This window comes from Talpa europaea (assembly GCF_964194135.1).
Source record: "Talpa europaea genome assembly, chromosome: 5".
NCBI classification, from domain to species: domain Eukaryota; kingdom Metazoa; phylum Chordata; class Mammalia; order Eulipotyphla; family Talpidae; genus Talpa; species Talpa europaea.
In genome coordinates, this window is record NC_140071.1 from 142,061,644 (window position 1) to 142,075,893 (window position 14,250).

The window sequence follows — 14,250 nt, forward strand, 5'->3', positions numbered from 1 at the left end:
ACACAGCAACCCCTCTAACAGCTTTTGAAATGTTGATCAGTCACGAAACCTTACGTTTTACGTGCATGGTGAATTACATCTGTATCGTGGCACAAGTGAAAATGAGCAAGTGCAACCAGACAGCTTTGGTAGGACCTCTGTGGAGGCTCCTTTGCTTTCTGCCAAGTCCGTGCGCTCAGCCGCAGGTCTGTCAGACCAGTTAATATTGATAGTTCTGTTAGTGGGAGACATTGTGCTCTGACTAGTTCTGAGAAGTCGCTTGAGGTTACATGGGTTACGTAAGCATTACACAGGGCATAAGTAACCTTTCTCACAGAAAGGCCTAGTGTGTGAACTGCCCCTTTCGGCAGTCAGGCCGCAGTGCCCGGCCTTTTCCGGGATCAGCTTGTTAGACAGTTGGAGGTGGTTAGAAGTCAGGCCCCTGGGGCCAGAGAGCAGAGGAGTGGCCTCCTGGCTGCCCTGCACTCCCACCTTACACACCTTGTGCTCCTCCCACGAGGCTCTCCAGACCCCGCTCCTTCACCGATACATTCCCCGATTCCTCTCTGCCCCGCTACTCCACCCCTACCCCCCATCTGAGATCATCTCTCCTGTCTCTGAATTTTCCTGTACTTTGTTCCGCTTCTCTCTTTCGTTTTCCATTTTTGTGAGTTGGTCATGTGCTCTGCTAGAGTGTAAGCTCCCTGCATGCCTGGACCACGCCTCCCGCGTGTGTGGGTGGGTACCTCGGTGTGGCCTGAGGGTGCGTGACGGGAGGGAGCCCCGCAGGAGCTGGAGAACCACCGCTCGCAGAACCACCGCTCGCCTGGACATCCTTACAGAGGCTTGAGTCCAGTTGAAACTGAAACTGGGGCCGCTGCGAAGCGATGTTGTTAGCTTTGTCTGTTTGCTTACGGCCCCACCTTTCAGCCTTAAATATTCCTCTTTGTACTTTGGATTTCACTTGGTTCCAGATTGGGAAGAAAGAACATGAGGAAAGAAGCAAGATTCTCCATCATGCCCTACCTACTCCTTTGTCTCCTGGCACGCTGCTGTATTTAGGTGTTACCAGATTCCGCTTGTCTTGAATGTTCTTGGCCACCAGTGCCGCCCCGGGGCGAGGTGGGGTGTCCTCGTCTGGCTGTGTGGGGGCGGCAGCACCCAGTTCCTACCTGGCTCCGAGCTCACTGCCCAGGTTTACCTGAGCTGTGGGGAGACAGTGTCCTGAGGGGACAGTTTGGGGCCAGCCTGGGACCCACATCTTGTCCTCCCGCTCTCTGTGCCTAGTCAGTCCTGGAGAGTGCCTGGGAGGGTCTGCATCTTCCCGAGGACAGTCTTTGCAGAGAGCACGGGAGCCCCATGCGAAAGGTCGTTTGTCGCCGCCTGCCAGCACCAGTGCCTCAGTGGTCGGGCTCCCGGGAGGACTGGTGCCCGGTGTGAGGTCGGTGCCCTGCGCGAGCACGACGCTGTGCTTGCCCTCGCGGAACTCAGTCTAGCCGTGAGGAAGATCATTTATTCGCATGGCTTGAATTCAGAAGTTACGAGAAGGTCCATACACAGTGAGGAGGCCCCTTCCACAGCAGCCACAGGGAGCCCTGGCGGGTCCCTCCCGGGTGTTCTGTGCCCGTTGAAGCCGGGACATGTTCATTCTGTCGCCTCCTGTTTTTTCTTTCAACTGAAATGGCACTTTATTGTCATCACGGTTCCTTTTTTGTTGTCTGCAGACTGTTCCACCGCACAGCTAGCCATTTCTTACTTTCTAAGGCATTTGAGCAAATGCAGCTTTGCGTACCTTGGTAGGTGGTGTGGCGGAGGTGAGGGCACCTGGGCACCCAGAGGCGCACTCCTGGCCTGTGAGAGTTGAGGAAGCTTTTCTCGACATACCCGAGCAAGAGGGGCGGACGGGACAGCAGAGCGAAGGTGAAGAGGCCTGAAGCTTGTCCTACATGCAGGGCAATTGCCTCAGCTAATTCTTGGTTACTGAAGAGTAAAATGAATAGGGAGGCCAGCAAAGCAGGCCTCGGGTGTCATACCATTGGGGCATAAGTTTTTTGTTGTTAAGATTTATTTATTTATTTATTTATTTATTTATTTATTTATTTATTTAAGCACTGGGTACAGCCAGAAGGGCGGGAGGGCGAGAGAATTCACCAGAGCCAGAGCGGGGAGCAGAGCAGGCAGAAGGACCGAAGGACACTGCTGAGGGGAGCAGCGGGCGGCAGGAGAGGTCTGCGCGCCATGCGGGACCCTCCCCCGGAGGCCGGGGAGCAGCCGGGGATCGAACCGGCACTGCAGAGGCTGCGGGCAGCTTCGCAACCCAGCGCTCAACCGCTGCGCCACCGGGGAGGCCCTGGGGCATAAGTTTTTATAGCAAAAATGTTCTCTTCATCACTTACCTGATTGCCGGCTAGTACCATGTGCTTTGACGCACAGAAACGCAGCAGAAGGCTTCAGGCATTTACGGTCCAGGAGAGGAGACTGGGTTCCCAGCGGACCACATGGCGTGGAAATTGCAAAGTGCTGACGAGAGGGGCCCCGTGCCCACGCTGCTTTAGCACCACACCCCACTGCACCGCCGCGTCACCTTCTGTTGTGGATTTGCAGCACCTGTGACTGCCAGGCACATGCGGGTCCCAGGATGTAAGGGACAGGCCGCTTTCCCCACTGCGCTGGGGCCTGGGAGTCATGGGCACCCACACAGGCCCCGTGGAGCCCTCTGCTCTCTGCTGCGCGCGCTCCCTCTTCATTCATGTTTCTTCCTCCTCTCCCAGAGAATGAGGCCTCTGGAAGCTGTTTCATTTTGAGACCCAAATCGCAAGACTGACTTAGCAAAGGCACGCTTTCCAGGCCCTGGTCCTAGAATAAAACTTGAAAGGAGGCCCCAGGCCCCTTCTTCCTCACCAGAGCGGGGGCTCTCTTAGTGGGGGATGAAGACCGCGGTCCTCTCCCAAGCGCCCCTTTCTGAAGCGTGGCCAGGCATCGTCCTCCTCCACAGGCTGGCCGGCCGGGCTTCCTGCACCGCATTTGGGTTGTCTCTCTACTGCCCCTTCTTCCATCAGTTGCCAGGAGCCGGCCCGGTGCCCAGCACCAGGTCTGAGGCGCAGACACCCTGCATGGGTGGGCTTGGGGTTGACCTTGGAGAGCTCAGCAGACAGGCCTCAGGGCCCGTGTGGGCAGCTGCAGCTGTGCTGGCAGGGGTGCGGTGGGTGGGCTGGGGTCAGGCTTCCCTGCAAAGGCGCAGTTTGGAGGGATGCTCGCTGGTGAGAATGGGAGCCGAGAAGCCACGGCAGGGGCCGGCTCACCCGGGCGGCGGCTCGCGTTCCGCTTTGTTTCCCAGCTTCGTTCTTTCTCTTTCTCCGCTGAACCCGAAGTCGAGCGCTTGTATTGTGCAGACATTGTTTAGGCAGCGCTTGGGCCTCTTTGTGAGCAGCTCGACAGCTAGAAACTGCTGCGTCAGGAAGGAAGGCATAGTCGTCAAATTCGTGCTCGGGGCCGCCGAGGATGGGGTGAGTGCCACCGTGGTCGTCGGGATCGACATTCAGATGGAGGATACAGAGAAAAGCCCCAAACTGGCAGAAACCAGCATGTTCCTTACGGTGATCTCAGCAGGAGGGAGAGAAACTGAGACTAAAGCCAAGAAGCTTTTCTTCAGGCCAGCAAGCCCCGAGTCCCGACTGTGCCAGGAGCTGGGGGCAGGAGCAGGGTGCACCCCGCCCTTAGAAGCTTTCCGCCTGCTTCCGTTCCAGTCTCGCTTCCTCTCTGCGCATGGCCGGCCTGGCCCCCGAGCCTGCTCTTCCATCCTGCGCTGCCCCGTGAATCCTTGCTCCCTCCCGCAGGGATCCTGAGGAGGGCAGCGGTGAGCTTGTGCTCAGCACACAGGTTCCTCGAACTCGCTCACGCCACAGCCTGCCCAGCGCCTTCTTTTTCCCAAACAGAACCTTGTTGCCTCCATGTCCATCTCTTCAGTAGTGCCTGGGCCGTCGCTGGTGGGGAGGGTGCTGCCCGGGGAGCCCTCGGTGGTCCCCTGGGCAGCCTGAGGAGCCTCGCAGGACAGTGTGCCTTCACAGGGAGACAAGGCCTTTCTGGGCAGGCCATCCGTGCGGTGAATTACGTGCCAGGTGCAGGGACCCGGAACCCACTGCTGTGCTCGTTAGGCTCGGGCCTGGCCGCATCTGTTCTAGCCGTGGCTCTGTCTGCCTGGCAGCAGTCCTGGTTTGCGTTGTTAGAACACACGGAGGAAATTGCGAGGGTTCACCGATCTCTCTGGGTAGGGGGCTGATCGTCCTTCAGTTTCTGATTTAGGAATACTTTTTGAACTTCGGTGAAAGTTTGAAGTGTCTTTCCCCCATGGTCCGAGCAGAGACTCCGTGCTCATCAGGAGCTAGCGCAGTTCGCATCTGAAGCCGGGCCGGCCGGCGGCGTGTCTGTTAGAACAGGGAAGTCCTGTGCGGTGTCCACAGCCTCTCCCTGGAGAACGCGTCTGCTGGGAGCGGGGGCTGCGGCTCCGAAAGGAGGCCAGGACCAGCCCGCCCCCCGCGGACCTGTTGTCAGCAAGCAAAGGCAGCGCGGGACCCGCGTGTCTGTGTCCGCAGACGGCCCCCGGCGGGTCTCCTCGTCCCCGCCCTCAAGGCTGTGCCTCGACCACTCGTGCGCGCTGCCATCTGCCGCCCCAGCCAGTGTGTCCCCGGCCTCGCTGCCGCCGGCTGAGGGCTGCCGGGGCTTGCGAACCCGCAGGGGAGAAGGGCGCTTGGGTTCAGCCTCCGCCGCTGCCGTGCCACCTGGCCCCCGAGAGGCACAAGGGTGGGCGCCTGCCCTCGGGGCTCAGACCCTCGCCCGTGCCTTTGCCTGCTTTGAACTCGAATTATTCTCAGTTGTATTATTTGGCTTTAGTCTCAACTTCCTTCTGGTTCTCACCTGAGCAGATGATTTTCTTTGAAGACAGTGAGGTAATCTGTCTTCCCGAGCTTCTCTCCTTTCTCCTCCTGCTTGAGTGTGTAAAGAAGAGGACACCCCGCCTCGCGCTGGTGGAGACTCAGGGCTGCCTTATCACCCCTCACCCCCACAATCTAGAAAGTTGCCCTCCTCGGGGGTATTTCCTGTTGCATGTTTTTGCCTTGTAAGACTTTTTTTGTTTTTTAAGAGTTGCGGGGCTCCCTGGTGGCGCAAGGGGTTAAGACGCAACCTGTGAAGCTGCAGCGCGAGTTCCATCCCCGGCCAGGGAGCAACCCACATGACGCAGCAGGCCTCTCCTCACTCGCCCGCCGCTCCCCTCAGCAGTGTATTTCAGTCAGTCTGCCTGTTCTGTTCCCCACTCCATCTGGTGAATCCTCTCACCCAATGCACCTCTGGCCTGTACCCCAGCTCTTGTATGTATAAGTAAATAAATCTTAAAAAAAAAAAAGTTGCATCTACTTCCAATATAAGTGCTTCTTAAGATAAACCTACTTTATGTGCTCTGAACACGCCGGCATTTTTTTTGACACACCATTTCTAGAACAGTTAAAAAGGCAACAGCTATTTAAAAATCCTGGGTTTGTAGTTTATAACTAATAATGTTTGATTTTTTTTCCCTTATCCTGAAAAAGTTTGTAAATTTTTCTATATTGGTTTGTCTAAACAGTTCCCTGTATTGAACACTGATGAGCAAGGAATGAATAGAAGTCAAGAAAAGCAGACCTGGTGGGAAAAAGCCTTGTACTCTCCTCTTTTTCCTGCGCCAGAGTGTGAAGGTAAGGAGGCTGGTTGGATTCATTCATTCTGTTTCTAATTCATTAAGAGCAATAAGTTCTTTTTTGTGTGTATATACAAGAGCTAGGGTGCAGGCCAGAGGTACAGGCAATGAGAGGATTCTCCAGACACAGTGGGGAGCAGACAGGTGAATCTACTGAAACACACTGCTGAGGGGAGCGGTGGGGAGGCAGGAGAGGTCTGCTGCGCTATGTGGGTCAGCTCCCTGGCCGGGGATCGAACTCAGGGCATGGTGGCAGGTGACAACTTCATAGTGCTGAGACTTAGGATTTGGGGGGAAACACACACCAGGGAGGCCCCAGGGCAATAAATTCTTTTGCAGTGAGTATCAGTCAATAAAAAATTTACCAAGAGACTAGCATTGTTGCACACTGGGGACACTAATGAATGTGACCTGGACTCTACTCTTAAACTCAGTCACAGCGTGGTGTGGGAGAGGTGTGAGACATGGCAGTGCCCGCCACCGCGATCCCAGCTGTGTGGAGGCTGTAGGCCTGCCGCAGTGGGGACGCCAGGAGAGCAGGCCCCATGGAAGAACTGCTTGCAAAGGCAAGTCGAGGCGTCAGGGCCCAGCTGGCTGTAGGTGAGGCCAGAAAGGCAGGCAGAGAAGGTACTTCTAGGAGCTTGGGAGCTCTACAGAGTTGGGTGGAGTTAACATGCAGAAAGGGAAGACCATGAGGATTTCGAGTCTGAGGGTGTTGGAGTCGTGGTGTGTGTGTGTGTGTGCGTGCGTGCGTGCGTGCGCGCAATCCTGGCATTTGAGCGGAGACAGAATTGAAGACCCAGAGGTTCCTGCTGGGATTCATGGGTTTTGTCGAGAAACTCCAGAGGCTGTTGAGTGACTTCCGGTGAGAAGTGGACACAGGATGGTCAGAGTAGACCTAGTGCAGGAAGGGGCAGGAGCAGATGTGGCGAAGATGATGTTTTTAGTCTGCGAGCCTCCTTGGTGGACCCCAGAAGCTGTGCAAAATCTTGATCTGAATTTTTGAGAGAAGGAGGAACCGTGGTGGGGGGCTAGATGCATTGGCCCAGAGGCAGCTTGCCCAGATGGCTGCTTACTTGGCTGCTGCACTGAGTTAACTAATGTCTCTCCTGTCAGCCCTGAGGAACATGTGAACCCTCTGTGAGTAGTTACATGCACACATATCTGGCCTGTCTCCCAGCTCATGGGTCACCACTTGGGGCCTGCATGCACTCAAGGCTGAGCACACCCCCATGTTCAGGACACCCCACTGGCCTTCCTCCTTGGCAGCCTTGCAGGGTTGGCGGCGGGTGGGGGAGGTCTCCTTCTGAAGGCACAAAAGCGCTTCCCAGCCCCACCTCCCTTCTCGCCCCCCTGCAAGGTTCCTGTCATTGGGAGAGCCCCAGGTGCCCACCCAGTTGCAGTGTCCTGCTTGGGGAGTCTGCTCTCGTGTCAGCTGACAGGAGGGTCGCCCTCCATTACTCTCAGGACATTGTCAGTCTTCTGTGCAGTCCCTGCAGAGGCCAGTGAGGTGCTGCCCCCAGGCTCTGAGAAGGAAGCAGAGTCTCGGGTTGAGTCGTTTGCCATACTCCGTCCCGACTGCCCTGCGCAGCAGCCCAGGTCAACGGGAGCATAAACCGACCTTGGTGTCGGTCAGTCTGGCGCGCCTGGGTTGGAGCGTCGGGTCAGAGCACCTTTCGCACATAACATTGGTGAAGACCTGGGGGCCCAGAGCCCCCAGGAGGGTTAGGGAGAAAGGGAGGGAGCAGCAGGCAGCCCCCTCCCCACGAAGCTGAGGCTGACTGTTGACTGTCCAGCACAGGAGCACCTGCCCTGTAAGGGTATCAGGCCGCCTGGCACCTTAGCCCTGTTCTGTTGTTAGTCAGCAAGGGATCCAGGCCCAGCTCTTAGCAGCAGGCCCTCGGTTACCTCCACTGTCCCTTGGGGGCAGCTGTCAGTCATTTTTGTGCAGAATCTTCTCTCTGACGGTGAGGGGGTCTGTGGAGAAACTTCAAGTGGGCGAGGGCTGGCAGCTCGTCGTTTGAGTGACCATTACCTCACAGCTGTGGGTGGAATCCCTGCCTGGTGCCTGGGGGGACATTATGGAGCATCCTCTGGCAGCCTTCCCCGGATGGGTGCAGTCTCTGGAGGTTAGCCAGGAAAAAGGCCGCTCCACCCACTCAGTGGAAGGGGCTGGACGCGCGTCTCTGCTGCTCAGCGTCGTGTGTTGTGCATGTAGAATGATCAGCCAGCGAACTCCAAGTCAGGGGCTGACTGGGGGGCTCCCATTGTCCCCAGAAAGGAGGAAACAAGGCTCACCCCTCTTAAGAGTGGGGCACCGAGCGCCTCGAGATCTGTCAGGCCCTTTGCTCTGCCGCCTGCTTGCCTTGCTGTCCTTGTCCACACCCACTGGCTTCTGACAGGCCTACCTGTGGCGGCATCATTCTGGGCACTGGGGATGCAGAGGCAGATAGGCCGTGTCCCTGCCTTCCTGATCAGGTGAGTCTGTCACAAGCCATATGTCAGCTGGGGCCGCTTCTCCTGCAGGGAGAGGCACCAGGCAGGAGCCCCGCTGTGCAGGAGGTGCCCCACATGCCCGGCAAGGGGGATCCATGGGAGATGGTGGGGCGAGCTCAGCCAGGCAGCGAGGCCATGTGTGTCGGTGCCCTCACCACACTCAGCAGTGGGGCCCTGAGCGCTCGGAAGGCCTGTTGTGAGCGTGTGTGTTTGGTCGGAGAGAGCCGGGCAGGGAAACAGTGTGGCCAGCAGGTGGGGGCTCAGGCTCAGGAGACAAGTCTTGCTGGAGTTGAGCAGCCGCTAGGCCTTGGGCGGTGACTGGTCTTGGCTGCCTCCTCCACTTGCATCCTGCCTGGAGGAGGGGTGTGAAGAGCAAGGCGCCCCAAGCCAGCTTAGAGGTTAGCCATGACCCGGAACGTGGTAGCTGTCACCTTGATTCCTGCGGCCTGGCCTCACGGACTCCCGAGGCAGGAGGAAGGGGGTGGATCTCGCTCCGTCTGAGAGTGTCTCCTGGTCAGGGAAATAGTCACTTTCCCACACCCTCGGCTTCCCCGTGCAAGTGGTGACCCAGTGTGGTGTGGGCTGTGGAGCACAAGGTGTCCGCCAAGGTGGGTGAGCAGGTTTTCCTGCCTGTCCTCAGGCGTCGGCCCAGCCCGGCCTTTGGCCGGAAGCAGCTGTAGATGGCTTCACTGCGTGGGCCGGGGCTTTATACCTGTCTCAGATGCACAGAGGTCAAGGCTGCAGATCCTGTTTTAGAGATGAGGAGACTGGGGCTCCAAGGGGTTCAAGAATGTGCCCCAAGTCACATGCAGGCGAGCAGCGTTCCCAGGCGTGTTCTGGGGGCTGCTCCTCCCAGAGCCCGGATTGCTGTCATGGGCCCAAGCTGGCAGCTGAGGTTGGCTGAGGCAGCTGGCACTACAGCGAGTGCAGTGTGGCCTGGCCGCCTTGGTGAGAGGCCAGGTAGGGTCCCTATGGCCTTCTCTGTGGCACAGGCCCGCCCCGTGGTGGGAGGTTGCAGCGTCACTGAGCGTGGCCTGTGTGTCCTCTCTGTCCTGCACAGGGTGGCGGGGCGGAGGCTAGAAGCTCGGGAGTCAAGGCCTAGCACGCAGCGGTGTTCCAGCAGCCTGCCTGGGGCCTCACTGCTCTCAGCTCCAGTGCCTGTCCCATGTGGCGGTGGACAGGGCCCGGTCTGGACGAAGACCAGGGGTTCCCAGCCCTGCCTGTGCATTGCACTCACCTGGGAGCTTTTCAGAAAATGCTAAGTCCCCAGGCCCTTCTGGTTCACTGAGAAGCTCAGGTGGGCCTGGACTTAAGGCGGCTCTTCACGCTCTCGGGGGGATCACAGGGCACAGCTGGGCATGACCATTGCTTACAACGAATAGCCAGGCCCTTTCTACACGCAGCTTGCAGTCCGTCCCCTGGGCACTGGCCGGCCCCTGGCCGCCCTCCCCCGGCCCCTGCTCCCACCCCTCCGCCGGGAGCCCAGCACTGTTGAGCTAGGGGAGAACAAGCAAGGGGCTCCCCCGTTGTACTTTCTGTCCACCCCCCCCACTCGTTTGTTACGTGAACGTGTGCGGTGCATCGTCTGTGTCCACGGACGCTGGAGAGCCGGCCTGCGGTCCGTGCGGTGCTCCTGGGCACCCGCGGGTGCTGGCGGGCGATGTCTCCGGCTGAGCAGCAGGACTGTGTGGGCCCCGGCCTGTTCCTGCGGCCTCAGCAACACCGTTAGGAGGGTTTGTAAGCCGCCGCCGTGTGTTGTCGACACGCTGGCCGGCGCGTCGCCCTCGCTGTCTGCCCGAGCGCTCCGGGGGTAGCAGGCCTGGCGAGGCGCGCGTTTTCAGCAAAAAATGAAACAAGAATGTCTGTTTCGTGACTGTGTCTTAATGGACTTTCCCCCTCTCCCTCTTTTCCCTCCTCCCGTCACAATGGTTAAGAACCTTACACACACGCCAGGGCCGAGAGTGGCATGGAAGAGCATCCAGATGCTAAAGAAATGCCCAGTAATGAAGAGCGTCTGTTAGATTTTAATAGGGTAAGTGGACTGTCCTGCTCCTTGTTCTTCACTTGCAAAGGGCCACCGCCCCTCCCTCCCCCGCCCCCGACCCCCAGGCCGCTGCCCTGGAGTCCCGAGCCCCGGGCTCCGGGCGTGACCGTCCTCCTGGCCTTGACCACCCGGCTGCGTGGTCTCCCGCCTCCACCGCTCACTGCCAGGGCTCCCCCAGATTGCGGTCCCCGCCCACCTCCCCACCCCCCGGTCCTCACAGCCGCCAGAGGGCATCTGGATAAACACCTGACACCCACCCCTCAGGGTCCGGGGGTGGGCACCCTTCCCATCTCTCGGTGCACGCCACAAGGGCACCCCCTCGCAGCGGGACTGCCTTTCTCTCTGCCCGCAGAACCCTCGGGCAGCCGTGGCCTCGACTGCACTCCAGCCCCACCTGTCTCCCTGCCCACTGGCCTGTGAGCCCCTGGGGTGGAGGGGTCCGTCCAGCCAAGACCTCGCCCAGCTAGGCAGGCAACCCTGCCAGCGACTCGGGAAACGTCCTTTCCTCTCAGAGGTGGCTGTCAGCGTCAGTCCAGGCCCCACGGGCCCGCGGGCTGCTGGCCCTCTCCCGCTCCCCTCGGCCTGTCGGACTCTGCATGCAGGCCCACCTTGACCCCCACCAGTCTCGCCTGACACAGCGTGGGGCCGTGTTCTGCCACCAGCGTCAGCCCCCAAGCTCGACACCGCCCTGCCGCCCCTTTCTCTAGCCTGTGTCTCCCCCTGTCTGCTGGTGCGGACCCCCAGCTCCCAGCCCCTGGAAGCCTCCGCCTCGCCGGCTCCCGTCCCTTGCTCAAGCCACCAGCCCGGCCCAGACTCTGCACGGGCCTTTCCTTGGGTTGCCTGCTCCTGCTCCTTGTCCTCTCCACTGTCCATCCCGCCCAGCAGGACAGTGAGCTCAGTGTTGCCTCATCCAGTCCTCACATAGCCCTGTCAGGCCCGGACTGTCGTCCTGCCATTTGCAGGCAGGAAACTGAGGCGTGTAGAATTCAGGCCCTTGTATATAGCAAGGCTCTTGATGTGCAGCCCCCTCGTGCGGCACCTCTGTCCCTCGCGCCTGCACGGAAGGCCCTTGGCTGTTGTGCTGAGAGCGGCTCCCGCCAGGCCACGCGCTCTGTCCTCATGCTCTGCCCGCGTGCCCTGCCCTCAAGCCCCATCCTGTGTTCCCTCCTTGGCATGGCTGACTTCCTGTGCCCCTCCCTCTTCTTGGGGGTGCTCAGCCAGAGATAGTACTGCCACTTGGGTGTTGGGGGTGCTGGCTACTAGCACTTTGGGGGACTTTTTTGCTAGTTAGTATAACCGGACTGTGCTGGTTCTATAAGCAGGGGGGTTGCTAGTTGCTGTAACAGGACTTTGCTAGACTCTAACTCGGGGGCCTTGCTAGTTACTCTAACTGGGGGGCTTTGCTAGTTCTAAAACTGGGGTGTCTTGTTAATTACTCTGGGGCCTTTACTAATTCTGTAACTGAGGCTAACTCTATAATTTTGCTGATTACTCTGACTTGGGGGGCTTTGCTAATACTTCTAACTTTAGAGTATGTGCTGCCGAGCTCAGTGCTGCCCATTCTGTAGTCGGGGCACTTGCCAGCTGCCAAACGGGGCTGTGGTCGCTGCGCCTGGCCACTGTGCCTGGGAGGCTCTGGCTAGCCACCACGCGCGGCCCTTGCTCTTACTCGTTTACTCGTCCTTGGTGGGAGGGGGAGCATTCCTGGCTACCGGGGAGCCCCGAGGCGGGGAGGGGTGGTGCTGATTATTGTGACTGGGGCGGGCACTACTTGCGACTGTGCCCCAGGAGCCAGAGAGGTTAAGCACCTGCCGGGGACTGCCTTGCACCACAGAGGTTTTGCTCAGAAGCCCCGGATCTCAGCAGAACCTTCTCTCAGAAGCAGAGCGAGGGTTCCGGCCGGCGCCGCTGCTGCTCCAGGGGGAGGCCTCTCCTCGGAGGACCGCTTGCCGCCTGGCCCGGGGTGGCTGGCACCTTGGCGTGCGGTCTCCGGGGGGTGGGCAGGCGTGTGGTGGTGTCCGCCACCCCTCGGAGCCCCATGTCCCGTCCTCCGGTCCTCCCGGCCGGCCCCGATGTATCCAGCGTGGTCAGGGCGCTGAGTGGAGAGGGTTCGGGTTGGGGTCCCGCGCGCGTCGGGGTGGAGGGGCGGTTGTGCTTGGAAACAGTGAAACGCTGAGTCTCCACAGGAGGATCCCTGCGGTTTGCTGCTCGCCCTCCGCGTGAGGCTTCTCACGCCCTTGTGAACAGTCTGGCTCTTTGACGTGTTGAAACTGTCCCTTTGGTCCTAGGTGTCTTCTGTTTATGAAGCGAGGTGCGCGGGAGAGCGAGACTGTGGCGCGAAGGCCAGCGGCTTCCGCAGAAAGCTGTGCTCGAGCGGCAGCTCCGGCTCCGAAGACACCGGCGCAGAAGGCGGAGGCGAGTGGGCGGGCCCCGGCCCGGAGGGGCTCTTCTCCCGGACTCACCTCTGAGCCCGCGGAGCCCCCCGCTCCCCGCGTGAGACCTGTCACCCAAGAGCAGCACTTAGGCGGCTTCTTCACGTAACTGATCCCGATCAGTGATTCTCTTTCTCTTCTCGCTTCTCTTAGAGTTGAGGACAGCTCTCCTGGTGAAGATTTTTTTCCAGCTGTTAAATTCTTGGCTCTTTGAAATAGACTAGATAGTGTTGTCCAATCAAGAATGGGTGTGCATGTGCTTGTCCTAGAAGTATCACTGCTTTTTGCATCTTACCTGCAGGCCCCTCCTCCTAACTGCAGCCGTGCGGCCCCAGCCCGGGCAGCCTCCGCGCTTCAGAGACGCTAGCTTGGGACGCTTAGGCTCTGTTCTCTAAGAACCGGGACATTCACACTCGCCCTGGCACGGATCAGTGCCTTTCTGAAGGCAAGAGGGAAGCATGGGTGGCGCCTCCACGGTCTTCATTCAGTGCAGCCTCATGCACGCTGGAAGTAGGACCCGCAGGGGTATGCTTTAGAGACTTAGAAAATACTGTGTTTTCTGTCTTAGGATTTCCCCCCAAAGTATCATGGCAGATACTGCGGTTTGTGACTTTCTTGCTAACAGAAGAAGCCAGGGCTCTGGGGTGCGGGGTGGTGACGACACAGCCGGGGTGAGAGTGCTCCCTCAACACGTGCTGAGACTGCCGTTTCGTGGCACCGAGACACCTTCAAGGTGATTTGTGGCCGGTCTTCTGGGACGTGGTGAGGTCCCTAGTTGCAAATTGTGATCTTCTGGTGACTTAGAGAATTGGAGCCCCCAAAACGCAAAATTGTGAACGTTTGACGTGACACCTTATCACCCCAAGAACCCTTGGCTGCTGCAGCTAGCTCCCCTTGTGCTGTGGTTTATTAGAGCTTAGATCACATTTTGTTTGAGAGAATGTTTGAGTTGGGCAAGTTGTGTGTGTGTGGCGGGTTGCGGGGCGGGCAGCAGAAGGGTTCTCCCGCCGTCGCCCCCTGACCTGGGAGCCGGGGCCCGCGTGCTGGTCTGCTCGCGCCTCCCCCTTCCCGGGGCAGCGCCCGAAGCTGGAGGAGCGACACTCGCCAAACCTAAGCATTTTGCCTTTTTATTTTCAACTCGTTGTTTCCAAGGCCTCGTGTGTGAGGCGGCTTCGGCATGTCCGCAGCGTCAGGGGCTGCGGAGAAGCCTGCTGTGGTCCGGACCGTTTCACGCCGCCGCTGGCAGGCGAGGCGCACGCTTGGGGGCCGGCCGGGAGCTGGGCTGGCTGGGGGAGGCGCGATTCGCTTTGAGCGTTGGGTCTGGTGGCCTTTTCCTGACGATGGCACCGACGGCCCTGGGCCGTGGCGCTGCCCAGCTTCCGGGGTGCTGCCTGTGCGCGCCCCGTGGCCCCGCCGGCGTTGCCCTCGCCGCGTGTCAGGGCTTGTCCGATGCAGCACATCTTTTGACACTTTGAAGTGGGTGTGTGTGTGCGTGCGCGTGTGTGTAAGGTTTTATGTTGCTCTTATTTATTTACAGACTTTATAAGGTTTTTATGTATTTTTCTTTC

At 59.2% G+C, this 14,250-nt stretch overlaps 1 protein-coding gene across 1 annotated transcript in view; it reads left to right on the forward strand.

The window, feature by feature from the left end:
- Positions 1–12,718, forward strand: part of KIAA0232 — a gene marked incomplete at both ends in the record, with an annotated part of 42,720 nt that extends 30,002 nt beyond the window's left edge. The window contains 3 exons of the mRNA XM_084233325.1: positions 5,600–5,708; positions 10,141–10,238; positions 12,539–12,718. Coding sequence (XP_084089451.1) covers positions 5,600–5,708; positions 10,141–10,238; positions 12,539–12,718 — 387 coding nt within the window. The remainder of the gene's footprint in view (positions 1–5,599; positions 5,709–10,140; positions 10,239–12,538) is intronic.
- Between the last annotated feature and the right edge of the window lie 1,532 nt (positions 12,719–14,250).